At 36.9% G+C, this 26,560-nt stretch overlaps 1 protein-coding gene across 4 annotated transcripts in view; it reads right to left on the bottom strand.

The window, feature by feature from the left end:
• The window catches only part of CUNH1orf112 (chromosome unknown C1orf112 homolog), a 56,595-nt gene that overhangs the window by 9,114 nt on the left and 20,921 nt on the right, over positions 1-26,560 (bottom strand). For 3 of the 4 annotated variants that reach the window (XM_045297885.1, XM_045297884.1, XM_045297886.1), the window contains 12 exons: positions 24,890-24,970; positions 22,583-22,647; positions 19,724-19,872; positions 19,351-19,480; positions 16,679-16,865; positions 15,648-15,730; positions 15,248-15,299; positions 14,664-14,753; positions 7,743-7,928; positions 6,202-6,324; positions 4,844-4,939; positions 375-488 (listed from right to left, as the gene is read on the bottom strand). In XM_045297885.1, coding sequence (XP_045153820.1) covers positions 375-488; positions 4,844-4,939; positions 6,202-6,324; positions 7,743-7,928; positions 14,664-14,753; positions 15,248-15,299; positions 15,648-15,730; positions 16,679-16,865; positions 19,351-19,480; positions 19,724-19,872; positions 22,583-22,647; positions 24,890-24,970 — 1,356 coding nt within the window. The remainder of the gene's footprint in view (positions 1-374; positions 489-4,843; positions 4,940-6,201; positions 6,325-7,742; positions 7,929-14,663; positions 14,754-15,247; positions 15,300-15,647; positions 15,731-16,678; positions 16,866-19,350; positions 19,481-19,723; positions 19,873-22,582; positions 22,648-24,889; positions 24,971-26,560) is intronic. The other variant, XM_030887775.2, reaches the window with a different exon arrangement.

Genomic DNA, 26,560 nt, shown 5'->3' with positions numbered 1-26,560 from the left:
AGTCATCCTGGACACAATGAGAAAAAGATGGAAAAACTCAAAATCATAAAAAACCATCAAGGGTCAAACAGAGATTGATAGAAAATACCTTCCATGAATCTACTTACACCATTCCCCAGAAGATATACGTAAGCTTTCCTCACTGAATACTAGAGCCCAACTGGAATGAAATACATACATTCAACTACAGCCAACCTGATGTGTTATTTGTATGTCAACATACTTTTCTAAGAAAAAACAAAATTAGTTCTATTTTGACAAAGTTCACTTCCTCTCTTTGGAAACTACATTTCTTTCCCACAAAAGTTTGCAAATGTAGCCCCCAAATTCCGAAATCACTGCTTTTTAGAGAGGCTGTGTGTTGAGAGTATTACCTGGATGTCTTGAGGAATGAAGAGTTTTCCTAGAGAAGATAAAAAATCCAGCACTGCAAAACGGACATGGTCAGGAGGCTCTAATTTAAGTAGTGACGTCTGCAACGTAACCACCTGAAAAAGGTGAAGACCAAAATCAGTTACAAATAGCATGTGGTATAGACACAATGACTCTCAAGATTTGCATGGGCAAGTGGGCAGGAAAACAAATTAGAAACCCAAACAAGCATTCCCCAATGCCTAAACTTCACAGGTGGCATTTGATTAAGATAACAGAATAAGAATGATACCATTTTTCCTATCACACTACTGCCTCCAACCACTATAAAAAAATGATTTTTCTTTTTAAACAAAAACTTGTTTTCCTGGAAAACCTTATACCAAATCTTTAGAAATAATGGTATTTTACATGTCACAAATTATTTAAAGCAGGTATTGGCAAAGTTTATCTGTAAAAGGGCAGATAGTAAGCAGGATGTGCAAGCAACATGGTCTCTATTCCATATTTTTGTTTTTTAATTTTATAACCATTTAAAAATGTGAAACACTTCCTCAGCTCTTACACTGAAATAGAGAGCCAAATTTTATCCAAAGGCCATGGTTTGCAATTTCACATTTAAATGAAAGTTAAAGTGAAGTCTACAAACGCAGCAACACCTTATTTTCTAAGAATTTTAGCTAAGTAGTTCTTTATATAAAAATCATCATTTAATTCTTAAAAAAATTATTACCAGAGCTTTTAGAACCAGCTCATTCAAATTGTTACATTCAGTATAACTTACCATATGTACTCGTGTAAAAGCAGGGTTTTTCAGCACATTTTTTAATGCTGTTTTTGTGATAAAATTAGGTGCCTCAGCTGATATTCAGGCCAGCATATACTGGAGTATATACGGTAACTCAATTATTTTACTGTATCCTCGTTCTTTCTAAGTTAGTAATCCACGTTGCACAGTTACGTGTAACTGTGTTAAAGAATATGTCCAATTAATAATTATGTGTCTTTGTGTCTACAACCAGAATATACACAAAGCATTTGGTATAGGCACAATGACTACAGCTTCTCAAAACAAAGCCGTTAATAGTTCACTTTTTCTCAGTTCTACATACTGTGATAAGATTTCATCTCTTCATTTCCCAAGTTGAAAGGTCTAGTTTACTTTTGCTACCTCATGGCTTTGGGGATCGATTCTGTCACTTTTGATGAAAACCTTTCCCATGTTCTGTCTCCATCTCTCTCGGAAGGAGGTACACAGCCAGGGCACCATCGTGATGACCCCAGATAATGACCTAGACAAGCCAGGAGCCATAGAGTAAATCTGATTGTACTCCCCTTTCAAATGATTTTCTTCTCAGGAAACAGTGAGTGTTATCCTTAAATCCACTTTTGCCATATTCCACACTCCAACAGCTGGTGAAATGTTTTTGAAAATGCTTGGAAACAGTTAAAACAACAAAGTTACAACTCCTCTAACCATCAGGGTTGTTCTTGGGCAGTCAACAGCAACAAAGAAGTAACTTCTTGTGGGATGGTAAATTATTTGATTAGGCCTTTCTAACCGTAGTCTAACTTTCACTGAATGATTTTTTTCCCCTGATAGGTCTGGGTAGAAGGTGGAGGAAGATGCTGACAAAGTATATGATTCAATTGTGACTAATCTTAATAGGGTTAACTGATTGTAAAAAACTTGGAACTCTAATGTGGAGATTAGTCAATTTAGCCATCCTGGTGGATATAAAATGAGCCCTCTGAGAAGCAAGAGGGATATGTCAGTACCACCCTGAAGAACCAGGAGTGGAGCATTTCTCAAGATCCTTGACAGAATCCGGGGGCAGAAAGTCTGACACCAGAAAAGTGGCGGAAGAAAGGTAGCAGAAGAACCAAGAGCCAGAGTATGAGACCGAGCAGCAGCAGCAGAATTAAGAAAATGAACGGGCAGTGGCCTTCCCAGCCCAGAGTAAGTAAAGTCGAGGGCCTTCTTGCAAGAGGGGGCTGCCTCTAGGCACTTAATTAGGGGAGGCTATGTTTGCTGGCCCAGAGAAACTAGAGCTGAATGCTTTTAGTCTAAGGCTGATGATGTGGTGTATTTGTTTGTTATTTTTAGCAGTAAGCAGCACTAAAAGAACTTTGTAAACTTGCCCTTTGTCAAACAGCTGAGAGGCCAAGGGCCAGAGAAGACAAATTGTTCTGAAAGAACTATGTCCTGAGCATTTCTGATGCTGAATTGTAATCTATAAATTTCCCTAATAGAGCTCATAATTGTGAGCATGTTTTTAAGAGTTGTATGGCCACTGGAAAGAATTCTATAACTCAGCTGGGAAATACAAAGTGCTGTGGGAGGGATGGTTGGTGTCAAAATAGGCAAAGGATAAAAGTGGAGACAAGTCTGACTCCAGCCAAAGAAGAATAAATCTTGGGCTAGTTCTGAGCTTTATTCTCCCTCCCCAGCTTGTGAAGCCATAGGAGGCTGCAAAATGATGTGAAGATACCTCCCCCGACTCCCCCCCACAATGCCTTTTTTACATGCTCAATATCAGAGAGGAAACAAATATACAAGGAGTACCCCCCCAAAAATAGATTCTTTAAAAGCTATGCATTTAAATTTTTTTTACAAAACAAGCTTATCACTTTCAAACTACTCTCTATTACACTTAATACAATTGTCAAATCTGAGATTCCATTCTTGGAAACATTTTTCCAAACTCATCTGTTTGGATGGCTGAAAGCACCTCCCTCGTTTTTTTCTTCACCTCGTCTATGTCATCAAATCGCTGCCCTTTCATGTTGCTTTTCATTCTCAGAAAATGAAAAAAAAGTCACACCAAGATCAGGTGAGTAAGGTGCATGGAACAAGAGAGGCATGCTGTTTTTTTGCCAAAAACTTGCGCTGAGATTGCTGCATGAGAAGGTGCATTGTCATGGTAGCAAAACCAGTCCCCCGTCTACCTGCCACAAACCAGGCTTGATTAACAGTCTGACCTGGTGGAACAAACTCTAAATACACTATCCCCTTCACATTAAAAAAAAAAAAAAAGAGCACTGTCTTGATCTTTGATTTCACTTGACGGACTTTTTGTGGTTGAAGTGACCATGGCATCTTCCATTGGCTTGACTGATGCTTGCTTTCGGGGTCCTAGAACAGCACCATGTCTCGTCACCAGCAATGACCTGGAGAAAAAGTCTGGGTTGCTTCAGAGCTGTTCTTTCAAAGCACGGCATGTTTCCAGTCGACACTCATTTTCCTAGTCAGTCAGAACCCAGGGCACAAATTTCACAGTGACTTTTCTCATTCCCAAGTCTCCCATTACAATTTGCTGAACCAAGCTCCAAGACAGTCCAGAAAACTACCCCATCTCTTCAATGGTCTGTCATGGGTCTTCGAGCACAAGGGCACACATTTTCGTCACATTCAGGAAATTGACGTACATCCAGAACGGGGTTTGTCATCAATCAACATTTCACCATTTCTGAAACAACAAAACCACTTGTACACACGAGGGTTTTTCCCATAGATCTATCCTTGTAAGCTGTGTTCAACATCACAACGGTTTCTGTGCCATTTTTCCCAAGTGGGAAACAAAATTTCACAGCCACACGCTGTTCTGTTAAATTGGTCATCATAAAAAACAAAATTTGAGCAAAACTGCTTTTGTGAAAATATTCACTGAGTCCAAAAAGAACCTTCCCAGGCAATGCCACCAGGTGCACTCTGAATGAAATTCAATGCTCGCCTAGCTCGATGCACACCTAGCTTCATGCTCACCCAGCGAGAAAAATGCGTACTATGAAAGTTCCGCCTATCAGAGTTTTTTTCCATTTGAGGAGTGGGGGTGGGGGTGCCCTGTCGTATATAGTCTGGTCATCCAAAATGTACTGCTACTAGGATACCAGTTCAACATGGGTTTATTCCAAATAAAATGTGTTTAAACCTGTATCTCTGATCACTTGATCGCTGGAGACAGTGCTCTCAGTAATACACTTGTCTTAGTGTATTACTCAAGCTTTCTCAGTGAAACACTTGTTAGGGAGCCTTCAAAAGAAGTTTAATCAAAACAATGGTCCAAGAGGATTTGCAGAGTCAGTTAAATTCAAGAGGGAGAGGGTTAGAGAGATAGAAACATTAGCTTCAGAAGTGTATAAACCTAGATGTTGGGTATGTTGAGAAATAATAGCATCAGATTTTGACATTTTGTTTACTAAAGATTTCTAAGATTTTATAGCAGTACTTTCTGAATACCCCTACATTAAGGCTGAATCAGCAGACCGTTACAGTAAAATACCTACTAAAAGAAGAAGAAAAACAATGAAATATCCTTGAAAAAGCCAAGTAAGTATGTAAAGTTTATGTTCAGTTCTGGGTAGCAAGCAGTGAACAATAAAAAAGCACCATCATCTCTAGAAAGTAAAGTCATGCCAGTTTAAGAACTTCCTGAAGCAAATGACATTTCTACTTGCTTACTAGTCTTACCTGACTGGTTACCTGAGGATCTAGAGTCTGAATGAAAAATCCCAATAGTGGAAGTAAAAGGCTTAGTGTTCGTTGAGCATAAGGTTGACTTACTACCTTAAAAAACAAATACAAAACAATTTTGGTAAAAACGTTCAATTATGTAAGAATATAATTTACTAAGCATTTATTATACACAAAGAAATATATTTTTATATTTATGACCTCATTTATGCTTAATAAAAAGGTGATGCTTATACTCCCATAAAGAGTTACAGTCTCAGCAACTCACAGGGGCAGTTCTATCCTCTCCTATCGTGTTGGAATCAACTCAATGGCAATGAATTTGGGTTTTTTTGTTTGAGGAACTATAGTCTTGTATTTATGACCTCACTTATGCTTGACAATAACAACATGAGGTAGATATCATCACTTACATTTAAACACAAAATGCCAACCCACTGCACTTGGGTCTATTCTGACTCATAGTGGCGCCTAATGAGGAAGCAGGGTCAGAAAGGGTACTCGCTTGATCTTTTTCTCAAAATCACACAAACTAGGAAAAAGACATTTAACTCAAAATGGGATATAAATGCTTTTCTTTGCCATTGGAAAACGTATGTATCTTAGTCTTTTAAAAATTTCCCTTTTGCATAATTATTGTTTATAGCATATATCAGCACTCAATATTTGCTTAATTTGTGAACACTGCTGAAAAGCACTTGTTAAGGTCAAAATGTAACAGTAAGGAATCTAACCATATGTAAACATTAATGATAAAACAACTGCAAAATCTATCCCTCCAAATCTGAATTTTGTCTTCAGCTTCCACTGTCTAGGATAACTAGAGGTCATATATTTACTTATACCTAGTCAAAATAAACAAATGTCATATATATTTTAGTTTTAAAATCCAGAAACCTGGTGAAGGTACATTTACAATCATGTGGTAGGCAAACATCATTCTAATTCACTAGACTTAAAAGTTTTGCTAGAAAAGAATATATGAAGTAGCCACAGCCACTCATTGGCCCCCTTCTCCCTTAAGAAGCCACACAACTTCTTGCTGCCCAAAATATCCTATAAAAAAATGGATTACATTTACCAAGAGAGAACAGACATACTTAGTAGAAGAGAGATAAACTCTAACTCCCAGGCACAAAAAGTTAGAAAAACCATCACTGTGACACCTACTGAGTTTTAGTTGTACTGATAACATTCACCACACTGAGAATGAGACCTGTCTGAAAAAGAGATGATTCTAAATTCTTACCCACAAATTCTAAACACCTAGAGAAAAGACACAGTTGATTTTACAGGAAAATGTTAATACCACTTTTTGCAATAGTCTTTTTATTTAATCTTGTTTCTTTTCTTACCTGTTTAATTCTTAAAAATACCCAAAGTTGGCTCCCTACTTCAGTAATTGCAGTTTGTTGTCTAATGTCCAAAGTTTCGCCAGCAGAGTTACACACAGTAAGCAAAGCAGAGAGGGCTGTGTTCTAAAAGGGAGAGAAGACAAGGCCCCAAGTTTAGCCTTCAGCGAATCCCAGGAGCCCAATTACTCAGAGTTAATAAGTTTCTAGAAATTCTTAATAAAAACCCGTAAAGAATAATATTCCAAAGAGTTGAAGCCATTTTTCAGCTATTTAAAAAAGTATTTTCTAAAACCAATTTTAAATATGCATAAAAAAATTTTTATTCATTTTTCTAAAATGTTAACTTTCAGGATAAAATTTTAATAACTTGAAGGAAAAAATCATTTTAATAAGTAGGTTTAATTCAAATAATACAGTCAAGTTAATTCACAATGTTCATGAACTATAACTTATTGTTCACATTATAGGCCCCAACAATCTATTTCACTCTTAATTTTTACTGCTGCTGCTGTTTTTTTAATCATTTTATTGTTGGCTCTTACAGCTCTTTTAACAATCCAGACATCCACTGTGTCAAGCGCATTTTTTCATGTTGTCATCATCCTTTTCAAAACATTTTTATCTGCTTGAGCCCTTGGTATCAGTTCATTTTTTTCTTCCCTACCCCATTCTCTCACCCTCATGAACCCTTGATAAATTATAAATTATTATCATTTTCATATCTTACACCATCTGCTGTCTCCTTTCACCCATGTTTCTGTTGTTCGTCACCCTGGGTAAGGAAGGTTGTATGTCGATCATTGTGATCGGTTACCCCTACCCTCATGGCTGCTGCTGTTTTACAAGTAATCTTTAAAATCCCCAGGAAGAATACACTCAATAAGTAAATATCATACTAAGAAAAATTACTACTGTACTGTACACTGCTAAACTAGAATGCAATACAAGACTAGTTTTTGTTTTCATCCCTGATATATTCCCAATACCCAGCACAAAGCAATATTTGGCACATAGTATCATTCAAGAACTATTTGCTAAATGAATGCATGAATGAGCACTAAACTGGAAAATTTAAGTCATATTGGCTACTTCTTATAGTCAATACTTCTTTTATTCCATTACTCTTTTCTAAGTAGAACAGTACATAAAGGCTTTAAGAGTAGGTTTGCAAAACTGGGAGTTGCATTTTGTCAATTAGAAAAATCATATCCGTGTCTTTTTGACATAAAGATGAATCAGATACATCAGCAATAATATCACAAAATACACCACAATGTTTCTAATTTTACATCAATGTATTTTAAAACAAAGGGACCACTTCCCTTTCAGGTCCCACCCACCATAAAGTACAATTCACCTCAAGCTAGATAATAGTTAAGTTTCCCACAGATCCTTTTACAATTTAGAAACCTGAAAACTCAGCTTAAGTCCAACCTTAGGAAAATGACTGTATCTATCTGTCTTACAGCCTTGCCCCAGTACTCAAGACAGTGCTCAATAAATAACTACTGAGTGAATCAAATTAATCAAACTCCTCTTACCAGAGACTCAAGTTCTCCCAGAGTGCGACTACTGCTCAGCCATTCCCGGCACTGGGTGGTGCCCACTCTGGTGACCTCGGTTGCTATTTGTTTCCGAAGGTCAGCAGATAAAGCCTGGAAGGAAATATACTGCCATAGACATAAGTTTTCTGCTGCTTGTGGGGGAAATTTCTGGATAAACTCCACCTGAGATAAATTGTTAAGAAAATAAGAGTAGTATGAGACAGTCTGACAAATATGAGGCAAAACTTCAAAGTCAGCTTTCCAGATTAACTACAAACATTGCTTTTGTGGTGACTGCCTCTTTGTTTCCAAAATGATAAACATAGTTTAAGTGACGCACAGGAGAAATGCATTAGGAAATGCTAAGTAATGTATTTTATTGTTAGTCAGATATTTTAATCATGTCCTATAGCCCTCTGGTGTCTTACTTTACTACATATATGAATACTCATCACCTTTAGAATAGTCAAAAGCACAAACTGGCCAACAAAATCAATTTAGCAAACCTCTGTGGCTTACTGTGATCTCAGGTGACAATGAAGGAACATTTAGAAGTATTAGAGGTTCCATTTCCAAATGGGGTAGTCAGCTTTACTCTAGACTATTTCATAGCTACAGACAACATGCTAAATTAAGTTTCACAATGTAAATGCATCCATTATCAGAAAGTATGGCTGGCATATCCTTTCTAACATGGAAATACTTCTCAGAGTTAACAGTGAAGCAACTATTTGGTGAAAATGCAGGTATCACCTGGAGCTACAGAGGCTGAATGGCCCCCACCCCAACTTAATGCCCAGCAAAAATCTCTTAAGTCTTAAACCAAAACTATGCCCACAAGTCTTTTTAAAATCAAACAACAGTTTAGCTAATTAGTAAAAATGTCTGCTTTAAGCATGGTGCTCTTTTAAAGAAGTGCCTATACAGTAACTTGAAAGGTTAGATACGCAGCTCAGTGGGCACGGAGTTTATGTTACATTAGGTATGGATAAAAAAAAGAGTAAAAATAATGGTGCCTTTAATTATTCAGTTAAGTATAAACTAACTCAGTGGTTTCTCAACCTTCCTAATGCCGCGACCCTTTAATACAGTTCCTTATGTTGTGGTGACCCCCAACCATAACATTATTCTCATTGCTACTTCATAACTGTCATTTTGCTACTGTTATGAATCGGGTGGCCCCAAAAGGGGTTGCAAGCAACCCACAGGTTGAGAACCACTGATCTAACTACTACATACATTTTTAAAGCAGTGATATAATTCAGATTACAGTATGTAAAATCTTGATAAATTAACATCTATCTTACCCCAAAAGCTCTTAAAAAAACCTGATTTAAGCCTAGAACAATGCAATGTTATATAAAAGGGGCTACAAAATGTCTGTGGAAACTAGAATTAAAAGATAATGGAAGTATGATTGATGTTAACTATATCTCAAACTATTTTTTTAAAGATTATGGTGTTTTGAAGCTCCCTTGTATTAAATTTGACAGAAATTTCCTGTCATATACATTTAATTTCAAATGATGTCTTTTGCAGATATCTAGTGTCAAAATGTGGTAGAAATCATGTGACTTTGTGCTGTGACACATATTATAGCAAGAAAAATGTGTCTAAAAAAAGTCACTTTTCTTTATAATTCCAATTAATGAATTAACTAGTTCCCTTAACAAAATAAGAACTAAAAATAACGATGCCCCAGAAACATAAAAGTGTAGGTATTCCAAATCGTTTACATAGAGTTAAAACATTCAATTCTGAAGTCAAAAACCTTGGTCTTACTTTTTTTTCCATTTTAAATCATTTTTGGGGGGCTTATAGCTCTTATCACAATCCATACATCCATCCATTGTGTCAAATACATTTGTACATATGTTGCCATCATTTTCAAAACATTTTCTACTTGAACCCTTGGTATCAGCTCATTACCCGCCACCCCCCATGAACCCTTGATAATTTTTTTTTTCATGTCTTATACTAACATGTCTCCCTTCACCCACTTTTCTGTTATCCATCCTCCTGGGAGGGGGTTATATGTAGATCATTGTGATCAGTTCCCCCTATCTCCCTGCATCTTCCCCTTCCCCTCCTGGTATTGCTACTCTCATTATTGGTCCTGAGGGGGTTGGTTATCTGTCCTGGATTCCCTGTATCAGTGTACATGTTCTGGTCTAGCCGGATTTGTAAGGTAGAACTGGGGTCACGATAGTGGGGCAGGAGGAAGTATTAAAGAATTAGAGGAAAACAGTATATTTCATTGGTGCTATACTACAACCCGACTGGCTCATCTCTTCCTTGTGACCCTTCTGTAAGGGATGTCCAATTGTCTACAAATGCACTTTGGGTCACCACTCCGCCTTCCCCCTCAATCACATGGATATGATTTTTTTGTTCTGGGTCTTTGATGCCTGGTATCTGATCCCATCAACACCTCATGTTCACACAGAGTGGTATGATTCTTCCATGTGAGTTTTGTTGCTTCTCAGCTAGAAGGCCACTTGTTTATCCTCAAGCCTTTAAGAGCCCAGACACTATATCTTTTGATAGCCAGGCGTCATCAGCTTTCTTCACTACATTTGCTTATGCACCCATTTTGTATTCAGCAATCCTGTCGGGAAGATGAGCATCTCAGAATGCCGGGTTATTAGGACAAAGTGTTCTTGCGTTGAGGGAGGGCTTAAGTAGAAGCCCAATGTCCATCTGCTACCTTAATACTTAACATATAAATATATGTACATAAGTCTATTTCCCTATCATTATATATATAGCTGCGTATGTACATGTCTGTATTTAGACCTCTATACATGTCTTTTGCCTCCTAGTTCTTTCCTCTATTTCCTTTTACTTTCCTCTTCCCACTATCAAGTTTGGCCTTCATTTGGGTTTCAGAAATTCCTCTCGGCTAGATCATTGGCCTTGATCAAGCCCCACCAGGTATGCTACACCTCCTCGCCATTGATTTTAGATCACTTGTTGTGGTACTCACCTAATCTGGTGTCATTTTGAGGATTAAGAGTATAGGGGTGGAGTCTAGGCTGTCAATCTGGAGATAGCCAATGAGATTTCTATGTAGGCATGGCCTTCTGCTGAGAATTCTGGAAAACCTGGTAATTCCTTCTCGGAAGCAGGAGAGACACACTCTCTCTACTACTCCCTGAGAGACATTGAAGTTGACAAGACCTCTGAAGCTGGAAGAGCCACAAAGAGACCCCTGCCAGCGCTGAGATGCTTACCGTGCCACTGGATCCAAAGATTTTCTACCCACTGGCCTGTGATCATCCTGCATTCGGCATCATTGTATGTGTTTCATGCATCTGAAGAGGACTTTATGGATTGCTGTCGGACATATGGGCTAATGTCGGACTTTTGGACTTGATCTGGACTGGGCTGGGATGTTTTCTCAATGTCCAACTGCTCTTGTTTATAAATCTCTTTCTTATACACATATGGGTGTCCATGACTTGTTTCTCTAGTCTACCCAGACTAACACACTTGTTCTCTTCTCTCTGGGTTTGTTGATACCCCACTTCCTTTACCCCGTTCTCCCCCTCTCTAGTGTCCTCCACTGGAACCGTTGGTCCAGTAGACAGTTGTCTCTTATGGATTGATAGACAAGCAGAGATTATAAAAAGCACAAAAGACAAAGCAAAACAAAAGAAAGAAAAACCTATAAATAGTTCCAGGTCTATTTGTTGACCTTTAGGAGTGTTTTAATACAATTTAAAACCAGTCAAGGTCTTAATACAATTTTAAAGATATAAAACTGCTAGAACTGATGGAAACAGTTCTTACAAGACTTTCTTTCTTAAAAACTGAGATATGTATCCATATGTCACTGAGTCGATTCTGACATATAGCAACCCCGCAGGCCAGAGTAGAACTGCCCCTGTGGGTTTCTGAGATGGTAAATCTTAACAGAAGCAGAAAACTTCACCTTTCTCCCAAGAAGCAGCTAGTAGTTTCCAACTTCTGACCCTGGGGCTAGCAGCCCAATGCTCAACCCGCTGTGCCACCGGGTGTGTGTGTGTGTGTGTGTGTGTGTGTGCGCGCGCGCAATAATAAGTCTAAAAACTTCTACATTACATAAAAATGGAAGCACAACTACCAGTGTGTTTAAGTAAGGCATCATTGATCTTTTCCCTCAAGTAACTTTCCTGTGTTTTCCCTTCTATTAGCCACTAAAAGAAATGTGATATTCAAAAGTTACTTCCTATAGTGAAATGGTATTATTTTAATCCCTATATATTGGCATTTCCCCCCAAATGATGATCATATTTGTTTTTAAGTAAAATATTTTCATTTATGTTAATGGTACATCATTGATATAAAGTTTGGGTTTTATTTCACTATTTAAAGAGGAGCCATCTTGTACACAGATTGACTGAATAACCATTACTGGCTTCATCACTTGCTTCTCTTGGCGGCCCCAGCCTGTCTTCTCATCTTTGTTCATTATCACAACCTCTCCCAATTTTTCACTCATCCTTTTACATGTGTCTCAAATGCCACCATCTCTAAGAGGTTCCCCACACACACACCTCTATTCCTACCTGCTCCCAAATCACATCTCTCCAAACGTGATCTTCTAAGCTAAACTGAACAAAATCTGATTTTTGTCTTATTTTTGGCATTCATCATGTGATCTTTTATTATGAATTATTTTCATAAATGTGTTCATTTCTTTTAGATTATGTTTTTTGATAGGCAGGCTATAACAGTACAAAGCTTTTTATTTTAAGCGACTATTCATTACTAAAAATGAAGAGATGTTGTTATGTGCCAAATTGATTTTCTTTTGATTTAAAGGGACAAGAGGGTAGAATCAATATTCCACAAACAGAAGAGGTCCCTAATGAGCTGCTGCTGGAGAAAATAGTGGAGCAGTGGAAAGAGCACAGACTATGGAGTAAGACAGATCTGGTTTTGAATCTCAGCTCAGCCATTTATTGCATATGAGTTTAGGGAGGGTCTTTTACTTCCCCGAGCTACTATTTCATCATCTGCAAAATAGGCACATCTATCTCACAGGGCAATTCTGAAGACAAAGCAAGTAAGCATGACTAGAACAAAGCTTGGTGCTTAATTGTGTCCAAAGTGGCAGTCCTCTTCCTCCTTCCTAGCTATGCCTTACAGTGAAAGGAAAAAATTCAAGTGGAACAGAAGAAATAACTACCATTTATTAAATGCCATAGATACAACCTATCTCCCTAAGTCTTGATTATGTACAAAGTAAGCAATACCATCTCAATTTTATGATGAGCCAATTTTCCCAAGGGATTTCAGCTAGAACAAGAATTCAAATTTAGGTTAGTCTTTTAATCTTAAATTACAGTGGAAACCAATATTTAATGACTGAAGTAACAAATTAAAAGTAGCCCCTCATTTACCCATAACCCACATATCTGATAGGCTCCATTATTGGGAGTAATTTAGAAAACTTAGAATATTCAAAATGAAATTCCCAAAACTGTACCACTTAAATAAATTCAGCTTCTAGTCTTAGAGCTGCTTCATGCTAAATTGGATTATTCCAAAAATTAAATTTTCATAACAACCCTGGGTAAAAGGTAATTTTTAAATGAGAAAATTGATGCTACAATCTAAGTGACTTGCATAAGGTCACATGGCTAGATTGGCCAGTGAAAGCTAAGCTCCATCATACCACCTTTCTATCCCCGCCCCCCCACCCCACCCCAACCTGGCTTCTTCAAAATACCTCCCAGTTCATAGGGCCTCTATGGAGAAAAATGTATCAGGAATCAAGGGCCCAAACTCAGATAGGAAAGTGAAAGGGATTAGAATATTTAAAAACTGGATTAGACAACTCTTGTAGTTTTGGCACATGCCTTACATGCTTTCTAGCGGGCTAACAGGTGAGACTGGTGGGCTCCCCATCGTGAAGCTATCTCTGAGGAGGGGGATCAGGAGGTTAGTGTGGTTCCCAGTGCCTGGCCAACTTCTCCAGGGCAGGGAAGCAGCATAATGTGGGGCAAATAATCTAGTCAGAAATAACCCATAGCACTTACTGAGGACTTCTCTTGAAGTTGGCCCTAGCCTGTTTTTTGCAGCTATTCTAAGTCTTTCCATAATATTTCAAAGTAGATACCCACATACACCATCTACCTTCTAGACAGAAAACTGAAGTTCAGAAAGGATAACCTGTTTAAGGTCACAGTAAGGCAGGATTTAAACCAAGTGCCATAGGACCTAAAGTGAAACCTAATGGTTTCCAAGTTTTGCCCCACATTAGAATCTCATAGGAACTTAAAGACACCACCACCGCCCCAAGCCCACTCTATACCAAAGCCTCTATGACCACTTCATCCACAGGTTAGGTTACAGGAACCCACATTTTAGAAAGCTCAACAGGAGTTCTGATACATTCAGTTCATGGGGCTGCCCAACACTGGCTCATATAACTCAGCAATTTCTTCTATCACAGCAGAGTTTGCTTTCCTCCCAAAGGCAAACTAAGGCTTATTATGCTTTTAATATTATCCTAGAAATTAAACTGACTTACTATAAAAAATAAGAGCTATCAATAAAGAAATAAATAACATTTAGATCTTCAAAGTAACATTAAAAGTGCAGAAGACATAAAGCCATTCCATTTCTTAAATGTATAAAAAATGAGAGTAAAGATATATCTCAGAAGTTAAGAGTACATACATACTCGAGTATAAGCCGACCCAAATATCAGCAGGCACCTAATTTTACCACAAAAACTGCATAAAAAAATATGCTGAAAAACTCAGCTTATACACGAATATATATGGTAATTAATAGCACAAGAATATCAAACTGTACATGTCAATCGATAGCAACAGCATCAAAAGATTATGTCAACATTGAGTTTAGAATCAGTTGGGGAAAACCACTTTTCCCGTTGTTAGAAAAGAGTGACGATGGCATACGTGCCTGGTGGGGTGGGGCCATGAAGAAGAATAGACGCCTCAACAGTACTGACAAGTTGATACGTTGGTAACACTCTCCAGGGCAAGATTTTATCTGGGGATGAAAAAAAAAAACAAAAAACAGGAGAAAAAGAAGAAAGGAAAGTAGGAAGAAGAGATATTTGATTGGTTTAAAATTATAGGCTTTACATGAAAAGTATATGGCAAAATATTACCAGTAATCATAACTCAACCACTACCACTGAATCAATTCCGATTTTAATTTGGGCGTTTCTTTCTTCAGTGATTTTGTATTACTTTCACAATGAGAAAAATGAGCATTATGATTAAAAATAATACTTGTCATTTTTATTTATTAATTACCATTTGATGTATTAATCCTCCAACTCTACAAGATGGAAGCATTCTTCAAAGATTTTATAAACTCTAGTTTCCCCAGATTTACATATTGTTCTAATATGTCTTTCTCAATAACGTAACCATTAACGAAGAAAATGCCTATTTCTCTTTTATTTTCCCATCATTTAAGACTATGTCCTAAAAGAACTAGTTGGAAAGAGTGTGTTTTCTGTCTTGTATTCTACTCACCAGATGAGCCACTATGGTGACATGGTGTGCACAGAGTTCAGCAGTACCATATCTGAGACAGAGAGAAAAGGCAATCAGGTTTACACAACTGCTCGGAAAGGGGAAAAGATGCATTCTCACAGCGTACCAAATATTCTGACAGGGGCATATGAACGGCAGTATTTCCATGGCCAAGGAGTATCAGAATGTATACAAAACTGTACATCTAATGGCCTAAATCTAAGAAAAGGGAGAAGGAAATGACTTCTTAATTTAGTGCTGTGATAGAAAAATCATTTTGGACAGACTATTCAGGAATTAAATAGATTTTTTTTTCTGTAAAACTTAAAAGTACAAAGTCATTTACTGTCAGTCACTACCATAAATCAATCTAAAAATAAAAAATTCAAGTATGCTATACCGAGCAAGGAAGCACCAAGCGTCCATAGCTAACAAAGAGGTGATCATTGTAGCACTTAGCACAGTGTTCAATAGTGCAGCATCCTAAAGAGAAACAGAAAAGCCATGGTGACTTACTTATAACCCAAAATTCACAATAATAATTATTATTCATATGAAATTACTCAAACTAAAACAAGAAAGCACTAGCAAAATTCAAATAACAGTTCCTCATAAGGGACCTTCTACTTCTTAGTATCTGAAAGAACCTAATTTATTGGGCACGTGCTATTAGTACTGGCCTATGAGAATTCAAAAGTGGTTTAAAATGTAATAAATTAACCACTACTAGAGATATTCTAAGTAGCCTGAAGTTGTTAAAACAATGCATATAATAAATATGCCTACACTGCTATCTCTGCCTTTAAAGTATTCATATAAATATTATATATCTGCTGGCTATCTGTTGAATAAGTATTCACAACAGCAATAGTTCAAATCCACCATCCTGAGGGAGAACGATAAGGTTACCTGCTCCCATAAAGATTTCCAGCCTTGGAAACCCTCTACAGGACTTGCTATAAGTGAGAATCAACTCAGTGGCAGTGGGTTTGTTTTCTATTACCCATTGGTACAATATGATATTTACCTAGATTCTAAGAACTTCCCCCAGGATTGTCTTAACCTCTTTTCTAATCCAATATCATAAAAATAAACAATAGAAATTACAGCAAAAAACTGCATTATGCCTAAGACCTATAGACCATCTGGTACAACATAATATCATTTTTTTCTTTATGAAACTGACTTAGGTAAACTCCTTTTTCCAGTCTTTCCATACCTTCCTTCCCAAATGTTTTCCCAAACATTTCAGCTAAATTCTAGTTCTGAATGGTATAAGAATCTAGTATAGTCATTTCTTCAGCTATAAGTAAATTAAAAAGATACAATGTATAAGAATACATGTCAACTTTCCCATATTTTATTTCTAAATCCTATCAATGAACAAGAGAGTAACTTCAGCTTAGCCTGACAAGTAAATAAACAGCTTACCAGTTCAGGAAAAAGTGATGGATGAGAGGAAGCAATAAATGCACACAGGTGAACACAAACATGCTGATACAATGTGACAGCAACCTGGGCTTGCCCTTTACTTTCTACTCCCTGTACACGAACAGGTAGAGAGAGTTCACCAGAACACTGCTCAAAACTGTAGAAAATGGCTTCGAGTAGCGATATCCTGCAAGGAAATCGAGAACATTGAATTTAATATTAATAATTAGTAACTTGCAGGTATGACAGTAATAATCTGATATTTAAGGTTATTTTTGTCAAGCTTATGCCTTAAGAGGTATGCATTAACAATAGTTTCCAATTAGTGAATATTCACACATAAAAATAAAATACAATGACTAACAGAGAAGCATTTCTCTGCACATTTTAAATCATTTACCAAGTACAAGAGGAAGTCAAAAAGTAATATCAGAGAAACTTATATAAATATCAAAATATGAAAGATATTGTTTTTCAACATATCTTCTACTTCTAAAGATGATGTTTCCATCTCTCTAAGCCTTTCCCAAAGAATTCTGGGCTCCTCAATTTATACCACACCAAAACAGCACCCTCAAGGGACTGAAACTCTCCTCCTTTGAAACATTCTTGAGTCTGGGGAACAAAAAGAAATCAGAAGGGGCAAATGACATCAGGGCTGTACGGTGGGGAGGGTAATGATATCTAACAAAATTCCGATAGTACAGACCTTGCTACTTTTGAAAAATTAATGGGTGCACTGCTGCCATGAGAGAGAGAAAAATTCCTCAGCGTAGTTTTCCTGGCCTTCCTGTCACCAGTGCACTTTTCCATTGTTTTAAAGCTTCTTCATAGAATAAATAATCCCTCATGATTGTAATATGTCCTTAGAGAAAAATCTATCAAGATAAGCCCTTTGAAATACCAAAAAACAGTCTCTCTGCCTTGAATTTAACTGACCCAGCAGATCCTCTGGAAAGCCTGTTTGCATTGGATCTTTTTATGGACATTCTAATGAGGCGCTCTAATGAGACAGCTGTATTACTGAGAGAACTTATCTGTAGCCATCCACTGATCACAGAGGCAGTTTAAACACATTTTGTTTGGAATAAACTTGTGGGTGCATAAACTGGAGCCCTAGTAACAATACTTTCTTAATACATTGTTCGAGGGGGATCCAAAAGTTCATGGGGAAAAAAATTACTATCTTTTCATTCAATATTTCTACTAATTTTCTGAAGCCCCAGCAAATACAAGGGGCAAAGCTATGAGCTATACACAGTGAAAGAAAAAGTTCCTTAAGGAACTTAAAATTTTAATGTTTTTTTTCCACCCTAATCCTAACAAAACTTAAATGGCTTTACATACTGACTTGTCTTTCTTACTCAATATTTGTATTTGTATTTTTATCTTAATATTATTTTATCCTTACCACTTCATTTTTATTTTTATTGTTTGTTGGGTTTCTCAGTTGTGAAGCACAGAGCTAATAACTGACGCAAGAGTTTTAGGGGATGTCTGAGTCGGGGTGGGAGACAGGAAGTGTAAGGTGATTTGAGGAGTAAATGAAGGCAGATGGGGAAGGAAGGGAGCCCTAGAACTGACTGCGAATACACAACTCATTTTAAAAGTGATTAAACTAGGGGTGGGGGGCTTCTAAAATTAATTGTGGTAATGATTGTACAGTTCTTGATAAGATTTCTCTATTGAATTATATGATGATATGTGGATGAGGTGCCAATAAAACTGCTTTAAAAAACCCACACAAATCAAATGGTTAAAACAGAATCAATGTAAACAGCAGAACACAGTTATAGTTTAAACAGAGAGAGGTCACATTCATTGAAATGACTAAAGAAACCCTCACAAGGGATTCAAATAACAACTTTAAAAGTGGATGATACAATTAGATAAAGACAAAGCGTGAGTAAGAGGCAGACATGGCCAACCAGTCTGATGGAAGCAATGATGTTGAACAAAGTAAGTGAAGGGATGAGGAGTAACACCAGACACCAAAAGACCAGAAAGGGTTTCAGAAACCTAGGTCAAGGAACGATTTGCGCATGAGCTACTTATTGGGAAAACTAAATTGTTACGTAAGCTTTCAACAAAAGGGCAATGAAATGTCAAAAGGTAAAAAAAGAAATAGACTTTTTATACAAAGCTATAGAACTCAGAGATTATGTTTTCGTTACTGAGCAGAACAGCAGGTGGTGGTTTAGGCTGTCTAAAGAAAAAGTGAAAAACTTGGCACTGCAATGATCCAGGCAGTAAGAAACTAGGTCCTGGATTATGGTAATGGCCAGGCAGACTGACACAGAGAAATTTCCCAGGAAAACTTATAGTACCTAGCACATCTACTCAATTATATTATCATCAATGTTAGAAATATTAACCACTAAGGAAGGCCTTCTAAATCACTGAATAGAATTTTAAAATGTTTTAGCATTATTATATATACTTAATGTATTTTATTAATCTAGCCTCACATATTTTATATTATACATAATAAATACATGTAAACTTCATATATGTATATAAAGCTCATATATACACACTTCATATGTATATATGAAGTTTACATCGTATAGATGAACTAGAAGATCTGTCATACCAACAAACTGCAAGACCATTTTGAACAGCAGCACATTCAGACAACAAACCACCTGGATTATAACCAGCATCGTTGCTACCTGCTCGTAGCTTCTGTGACTGGGCTCCCTGCACACCACAGCATCTGCACATCCTCAGGCTGGGAAGGCAGCTTATTCAGGACCGCCACCAGAAGAAGGCATTGTGGGAACTGTAGTTCACATGGCAGATCTGAGGGGTATTCAAACATAGCAAGTTACAACAAATTGGTAAAAACATTCCCTAAGTCTTTTCAGTAGAATTTCGTTATATGCAATATATAAATATGTAAATAAAGACTTTTAAAAAAGAAAGTGGAAATTAAATTTTTTTTCATTTTAAAAAAGAATGACCACACAAGGAAAAGAGCCATGTCTTTAATATGTCATAATCGAAAAAAGGATGATTTAACATGAAATTGATTTTGAAGCTTACCTAATTTATTGTGTAAAACCACTTGTACAAAAGGCTGGAATGGGAGAAGCTGACTGAGGAGGGGATCCAAGGTCACCAGGAAAGTACCTGCTATCTCCTCCCGCTGTGCTGTAGCAACTGAGGCAGCATACAGGCTTGGGGGAAACTTACTGGAAAGAGAAGTGGTACAAAACCCCACACTGTAGTAGTTATTTCCTAATGAAGGAGTAGTTAAAGGTATATAAAAAAAATCAGTAGCATACATTTCAGAAAACACACTTCAAATTACTGAATAAATACCATAAGTAATATACAGATTTCTAACCTAAATAACGTGACTACACAAAACCAACCCTGTGCTCATCAAAGCAGTTCTGACTCCTAATGACTGTCGGACAAAGTGGACTGTCCCCACAGAGGCTTCCCAGGCTGTCGTCTTCACAGAAGCAGGAACGGCTGGTGAGTTTCAACTGCTGACTTCCGGATCCCATTCCAGTGTTTTCAATCCTGTACTACCAAGGCTGGCTCACCTATGCACGCTCACAAAATTAAGAGTGTATAATTTCACAGAAATCTCTGGACTTATTTGCTGTATTTTAATACTACATTTGGCACCTGTGTCCTTAAAAAAATCATGAATCTTAAATTAACTATTAAAACATCATTTAAACAAATACATTAATGAAAATTTCAGGCTTATTTACCATTATTTAAAAGTTGTTTTAAAATAAGTAGAATGCCAAATTTACTAAAAATCAATGTCACTTCTCAAAAGCAAGAACTTTACAAGAAGCAAATTGTATGTGAGGACCAGCACTAAAGGAGGGCCCAAAGGTTTTTCTTGAAAAGTGACTCAAACACTAGGTTTTATACTAAAAACTTCAATAAAAATCTACATGAAATAAAGTATTTAGTATTTTCTGTTGTGATATTTTAATTATGGGAAACTTGTCAGCATATGTGGAAAGCCTGTCAATAGGAGGTAATAGCAGTTGAAAGGATGCACATAACACTTCAAACCTTCTTAGAATTTAAAAAAAATCAGTAATCTGTCAATGATTAGTTGGGTCTTTCATTTGGCTTCCCTGAGCCTCAGATTCTTCGACTGTAACACTGACTGAAAAGCTGTTGTAAGGATTAAATTACAAGTAACGTAAAAGCCGTAGTACACAAATGATAAAAAACACCAAGACTTGAATCACAGCTAAGAAACACTATGGAAATGATTTGAGTTTCTCAATCAAATAATGTATTTTTAAGTTATATGATCAATGTTTAGATAAGTGCCTCTTTCCAGGAGGTGGTAAACTAGAAGTAAACAATATAAAAAATCAGTGCTTCTTCTTTACATTCCAATGAAGGCGATATTTAAGTAAGAAAGTAAATACATGATAAAGTAGATGTTAATAAATGCTATTAAGAGAAAACTGAAACATGGAAATGTGGAGAGGTGGTTCTAGTGCAGGGGTCTGCAAACTTTTGAGACAGAAGAACCAATCCTATCCCTCACAACAAGGTAAATTTATTTGAGAGCTATAAATATATTTTTACAAATGAAATCACCATTATCTAAATAACATCCTTCAAAATTTTTCACTTTTACCTCAGAGCCACATGTATTTATTTACCTAAAGTGTCACATTATGGCTCGAGAGCCAGTTTGCTGACCCTGTTGTAGAGGATGGCTAGTTGGTACAGATGAAAACAAGTACAGCATCTGAACACAAAAGAGGTATGATAAGAGTTATGCCTTTATCACTTATTTAAGCCACTGCATGGAGTATAGAATATACCAAGGCAAGGGTGGAAGAAGAAATAGCACAGGGTGTTTTTTATAAAAATGCAGACCAAAAAAGAATAATGGGTGGGATCAAATAGAAAGCATCTTGGTGCACAGACACACACACACACACTCATATTCTCTCTCTCTCTCTGAAAGTAAAGTAATACAGACAATTTAAAGGAGTAGATGCAAGATGGGAACAAGAGGAAGATGTCCAAAATTATGACAAGGTATTTGAATCTACTCCGTTTGAAAGTAAAGTTGCCATTTTAACTGGGGTAAACATTTGGTGGAGTAGGAATCCAGAGTTCAGTTTGGGGCAATTTAAGTGGAGATGTACTGACTGGCAGTCAGACATTGAAATCTAGCACTCAGGGGAGAGAGAGATACATGTAAACTGGTCAAACAAACACCGATGGAAAGAAAATGTCCTACGGATTAAGCACACCCACATTAGAAAAGCTGGAAAGGAAGCTGCTAAGAATGTAGAGAAAGTAACCAGTGAGATCAGAAGAAACCATCAGAATGAACTGTTCCAAAGGAAAGGTCAGTTGCTAATGGCTAAGAATTCAGGCCACTAGACAAAGCCTAAGAATTGGCCGGGATATATCACTGATGGGACCTCTGATGACCTGCCTTGCGGTGGTGGAATGAAAGGTCTGACTGGAACAGCTTCAAAAAAGAAAATAATAACAGTGGTATAGGCAGCTCTACCTAGAAGCTGTGCTGTAAAAAGAGGCGGAGAAATAGAAGGCAGCAGCTGGTAGAGGATGAGGATGCAGAGTCAAGAGGTCATGTTCACTTGTTCTGCATTGTTCTGAAGAGGAGAGAAATAACAGCCTGCTTGTATATTCAGGAGATTGATCCAGTGAGGTGTAAACGCTGATGACGTAAGAAAGAATACTTTCCATTTAGGATTGACTGCTAGAGTATAGTCCCCAAGACAACTAGAGAAGATGCAAGGCAATGCAAGCTACAAAGAATTTACTCAATCATTAAGAAAGATAGTACTGTTTTATTTAAAAATTAAATACATTTAAACTTTGTGAGGTACAAATGACCCTGTCGAATTATAATAATCATATGGCTATTCTTACCTGTGTATCTGAAGATAAAGCTGGTGTAATGTACCACAAGAATCAGAGAGAAAAGGAAGAAATTCCTAAAATAAAACAACTCTATTCAGTCTATGTATAAAAGGTGCCTTGTTAACCCTTATCACAAAACCAAAAATAAACTATCATCACGTTCATGCCAACTCATAGCAACCCTATAAAGACATTCACAATGAAACAATCTTCAATATGTTACATTAAAACTTAAAATTTTTACTTTAGGAAAAAAAAAGACTAAGAATCTTAAATTCTTTAATGTCAACTACCACAACCACAATTAGCAGCTAAGATTTACTGAGAACCTACTACATACCAGACATGTCCCAAATGGCATTAAACATGGAACTTTTAGTCCTCTCAAAAATTTTTATGAATTGCTATTCCTCAATTCAGACTAGGAAACTGAGGCTCAGATAGTAGTAACTTGATCAAGTCACATAGCTAAAGCCCAATAAGGTTAAGGTTAAAGTAAAAATATCACAGCTTCATCCATTAGTTAGACTACCTCTTAAAAAATAAAATCATTTTTAGTAGTTTATAATATATAAAAAAGGTGATTGCTTTTTAAAATTACCAGTAGCACAGAATTCATTAAAAAAGCACAGTTAGGGGCCATTTTGCCAACCACAAATCAAGCAAATATGAGATGAGTGCGGAAACTTCCTGGGATGGAAGTACCTCTACCAGTTCAGGGCACAGTGTAAGAATAGTCCACTCCTGTAAGTGACAACTGTCCAGAATAGCCAAATAGGACAGCAACATGTTCATGGCCAGTGTGCTTACCACCAGAGTCTGACGTTAGTAAACAGTCATTGGACATTCTTATCATTTCCTCAAAAACAGAGGAAGACAAGGTCAAAGGCATATTCAACACAGACAACCATTTTTTGTTTAAATCACAAGTATGTACTGTTTAATATCCATTCTGGCAACATCCAATGGCATGTCTGTGAGCCATGGTAACCTTGTTTGAGGTTGGAGCTAACTGCTCTGCCAGCCCAGAAGGTACCTATTCTGTGGCAGTGGAGGCCAGGTCCAAACTCCCAACCCTGGTCTCTCCCTTGGCTCCTATGACTCAGCAGGTCTAAACCCCACATTATGCTTACCGTGGTCCCATGGGGCTCAGCGAGAAAATTATGCACCTGGGTGCCCCAGCCTTGATTTATTAGCCTAAGCTAGGGGTCCTCAAACTTTTTAAACAGGGGGCCAGTTCACTGTCCCTCAGACCCGTTGGAGGGTCAGACTATAGTCTAAAAAAAAAACTATGAACAAATTCCTATGCACACTGCACATATCTTATTTTGAAGTAAAAACAAAATGGGCAAAAACACCTGGCAGGCCAGATAAATGTCCTCAGTGGGCCGCATGTGGCCCGCGGGCCGTAGTTTGAGGACCCCTGGAGCCCTAAGCCCTTAGCTCCCACCTTTATCCCCTCCACAGGGCAAGTTCTCATGGGCAGAGGAACTGGCCTTCCCTGCAACTGGCTTAGAGAAAAGGTCATCAGTTGAGGAAGGCCCAGCAGAGAGCTACCCTGGGTTGTAGCAGCAGGAGCTACCTGGGCTGTACACAACAATGTGTCCTGGGAACCTCGTGCCCCATGGACACCTGAATGTGTCCTATTTCACAGAACGTAGCCTGGATAAGTGACACATAGTTGTCACTGGCAACCTTTCCTTAGACAAGCCTTCTCTGTTCTTCACTCTACAGAATCTGTCTTGCAACTGATCTGTAATTTCATATACACGAGGCTTTCAAAGTCTCTGGAAAAATTCAACATCTTTAGTTCCTGAAGTCTTTCTGCATATCTTCAACCATCACTTGCTATTCTAATGACTATCAAATACACAGGTATTCTTTTTTTTTTTTTTTTTCAGTTTTTATTTATTTATTTATTTATTTTTTCTTTTTTTTTAACATTTTATTAGGGGCTCATATAACTGTTATCCACAGGTATTCTTAAAATCATTAGTTTTGATATTTAAACCTGAACAATATAAATTTGAGATATGATAGAAATAATTTCATGTTATTAAAAGACAAATGGAATCATGTGCTGAAAACTAACTTACGCTTACTGAAATAATTTTTCTCAGAGAATTAACAAGTAAAATGATGACATTTTAAATGACAAAGACATGCTCAACATTTAACATTACACCATATTTTCAAAAACTCAAAAAAATACATTCTTGACAAAGTAACTTCAAATGACTTGAGTACTGAATGAAAGTATGGTAATTTATAATTCATGCAAGTTATAATTTTGCATTTATAACACACAGCCCTTACCTTAGTGTAGTGCAAAAGGGAGTTGGCAAAAAAACGACATAACTTGAGTGTTTTATGAAATAATCTGTAGTCAGCATTATCCTATGACAAAAAAAGGAAAGAAATAATAAGAATATGAAACTAACTAAACTAATAAACAAAGTTAATTTTTAATAAACACATTTTCTAAGAACATTGGGTTATTTTCTGCATTGTTGTTAGGAGCAATACAAATAAACAGATATCAAAAAAACTATACAGGTATGGCATAAAAATTAACTCTAAACAGTCCCTGGGTCATGGAAGTGGTTCACATGCTCACCTGCTAACCCAAAGGTGCCTAACAAAAGGGCTGGCAACCTACTTCCAAAGTCAGCCATTGAAACGGATGGAGCGCTGTTCTCCTGGGATACGAGTCTGAATCAGCTTGACAGCAATTCATTTTCTTTCATTACTTTACGTAAATGGAAAGAAATCTTAATGTAAATAGCAGTAGTGGTTTCTTTGTTGATTTTAAAGTGAAACATAGCAAATAAATAAATGAGATGTTATAGAACAAGAGAATTATATATGTAAAAACAAACTTCAGAGAAAAAGAAAATACAAACTGCCAATAAACTAACCTTGAAAATTCAAATTGCCTATCTTTTTGAGTAGAAGAGACTAAACGATTAAAAAGACTGAAAACATCCCTTGGATGGGAAAGAAGTGAGGAAACAAGCTTTGGCAAAAGCATAAAATAATGAGCTCTTTTATTACTAAAAGTTTAGTGTTAAAACTCCTTGACCTAGTAGCAATTCAACTTCTAAAAATATATCTGAGAGCAAATGTATGCAATGTAACATGTTATATGGTAAAAACTGGAAATAAACCAATTGTCTACCAATTGGAAATGGCCAAGTAACTTTAAGGTATATTTCATAAACTGGAAAACCACATAGCTATTTAAATTAATTGGGTAGATCTTCAAGGATATAAAATTTCCATGGAAAACAAGTTGTAAAATAATACAAATACAATATTATCATTGTTTTCTAATGTATCTATCACATCCCTACCTTTGGTTCCCTATAACAGATGAAAGGCTTTTGGTTCCCAAATTCAGTTTATGTAATATATGAGGACTTTGAGTATATAGTAAGTTTGTACATGGACGAAGCAGTGGGCTAAAGCAAGATAGGTAACATGTATGCAGAACAGTGTAAAGTATAAAGACACCCAAGTTAGGGTTAAGTCCTGGCCCTTACCACAATTACTACGTGATGCTAGCCAAATTTTCATTTATTTTTTAAATCGTTTTATTGGCGGCTCTTACAGATATTATAACAATCCATAAATCAATTATATCAAGAAAACTTATACAGATGCTGCCATCATTTTCAAAACATTATCTTTCTTCTTGAGCCCTTTGACAACAGCTCTTTATTCCCTACTACCCTCATGAACCCTTGTTATATGTTACTGTTTCCCAGAAAATAAGACAGTATCGTATTAATTTTTGCTCCCAAAGATGCGCTGTCTTATTTTCAGGGGATATCTTATTTTTCCATGAAGAATAAGGTACACATGTATTGTTTATTGTTTTATTAAAAGAGACCTCACATTTCCTGTCTGCTCCGGCTGCGCTGTGGCCAACAGTGACTGCGCAGCAGCCCCCACCACTATGGTCGAGTCCAGAATTACGGTAGCTTG

This window comes from Echinops telfairi, unplaced genomic scaffold, assembly GCF_000313985.2.
Source record: "Echinops telfairi isolate 266 unplaced genomic scaffold, ASM31398v2 ScPeMD7_7424;HRSCAF=8462, whole genome shotgun sequence".
NCBI classification, from domain to species: Eukaryota; Metazoa; Chordata; class Mammalia; order Afrosoricida; family Tenrecidae; genus Echinops; species Echinops telfairi.
This window is presented reverse-complemented; position numbering and strand designations above follow the sequence as displayed.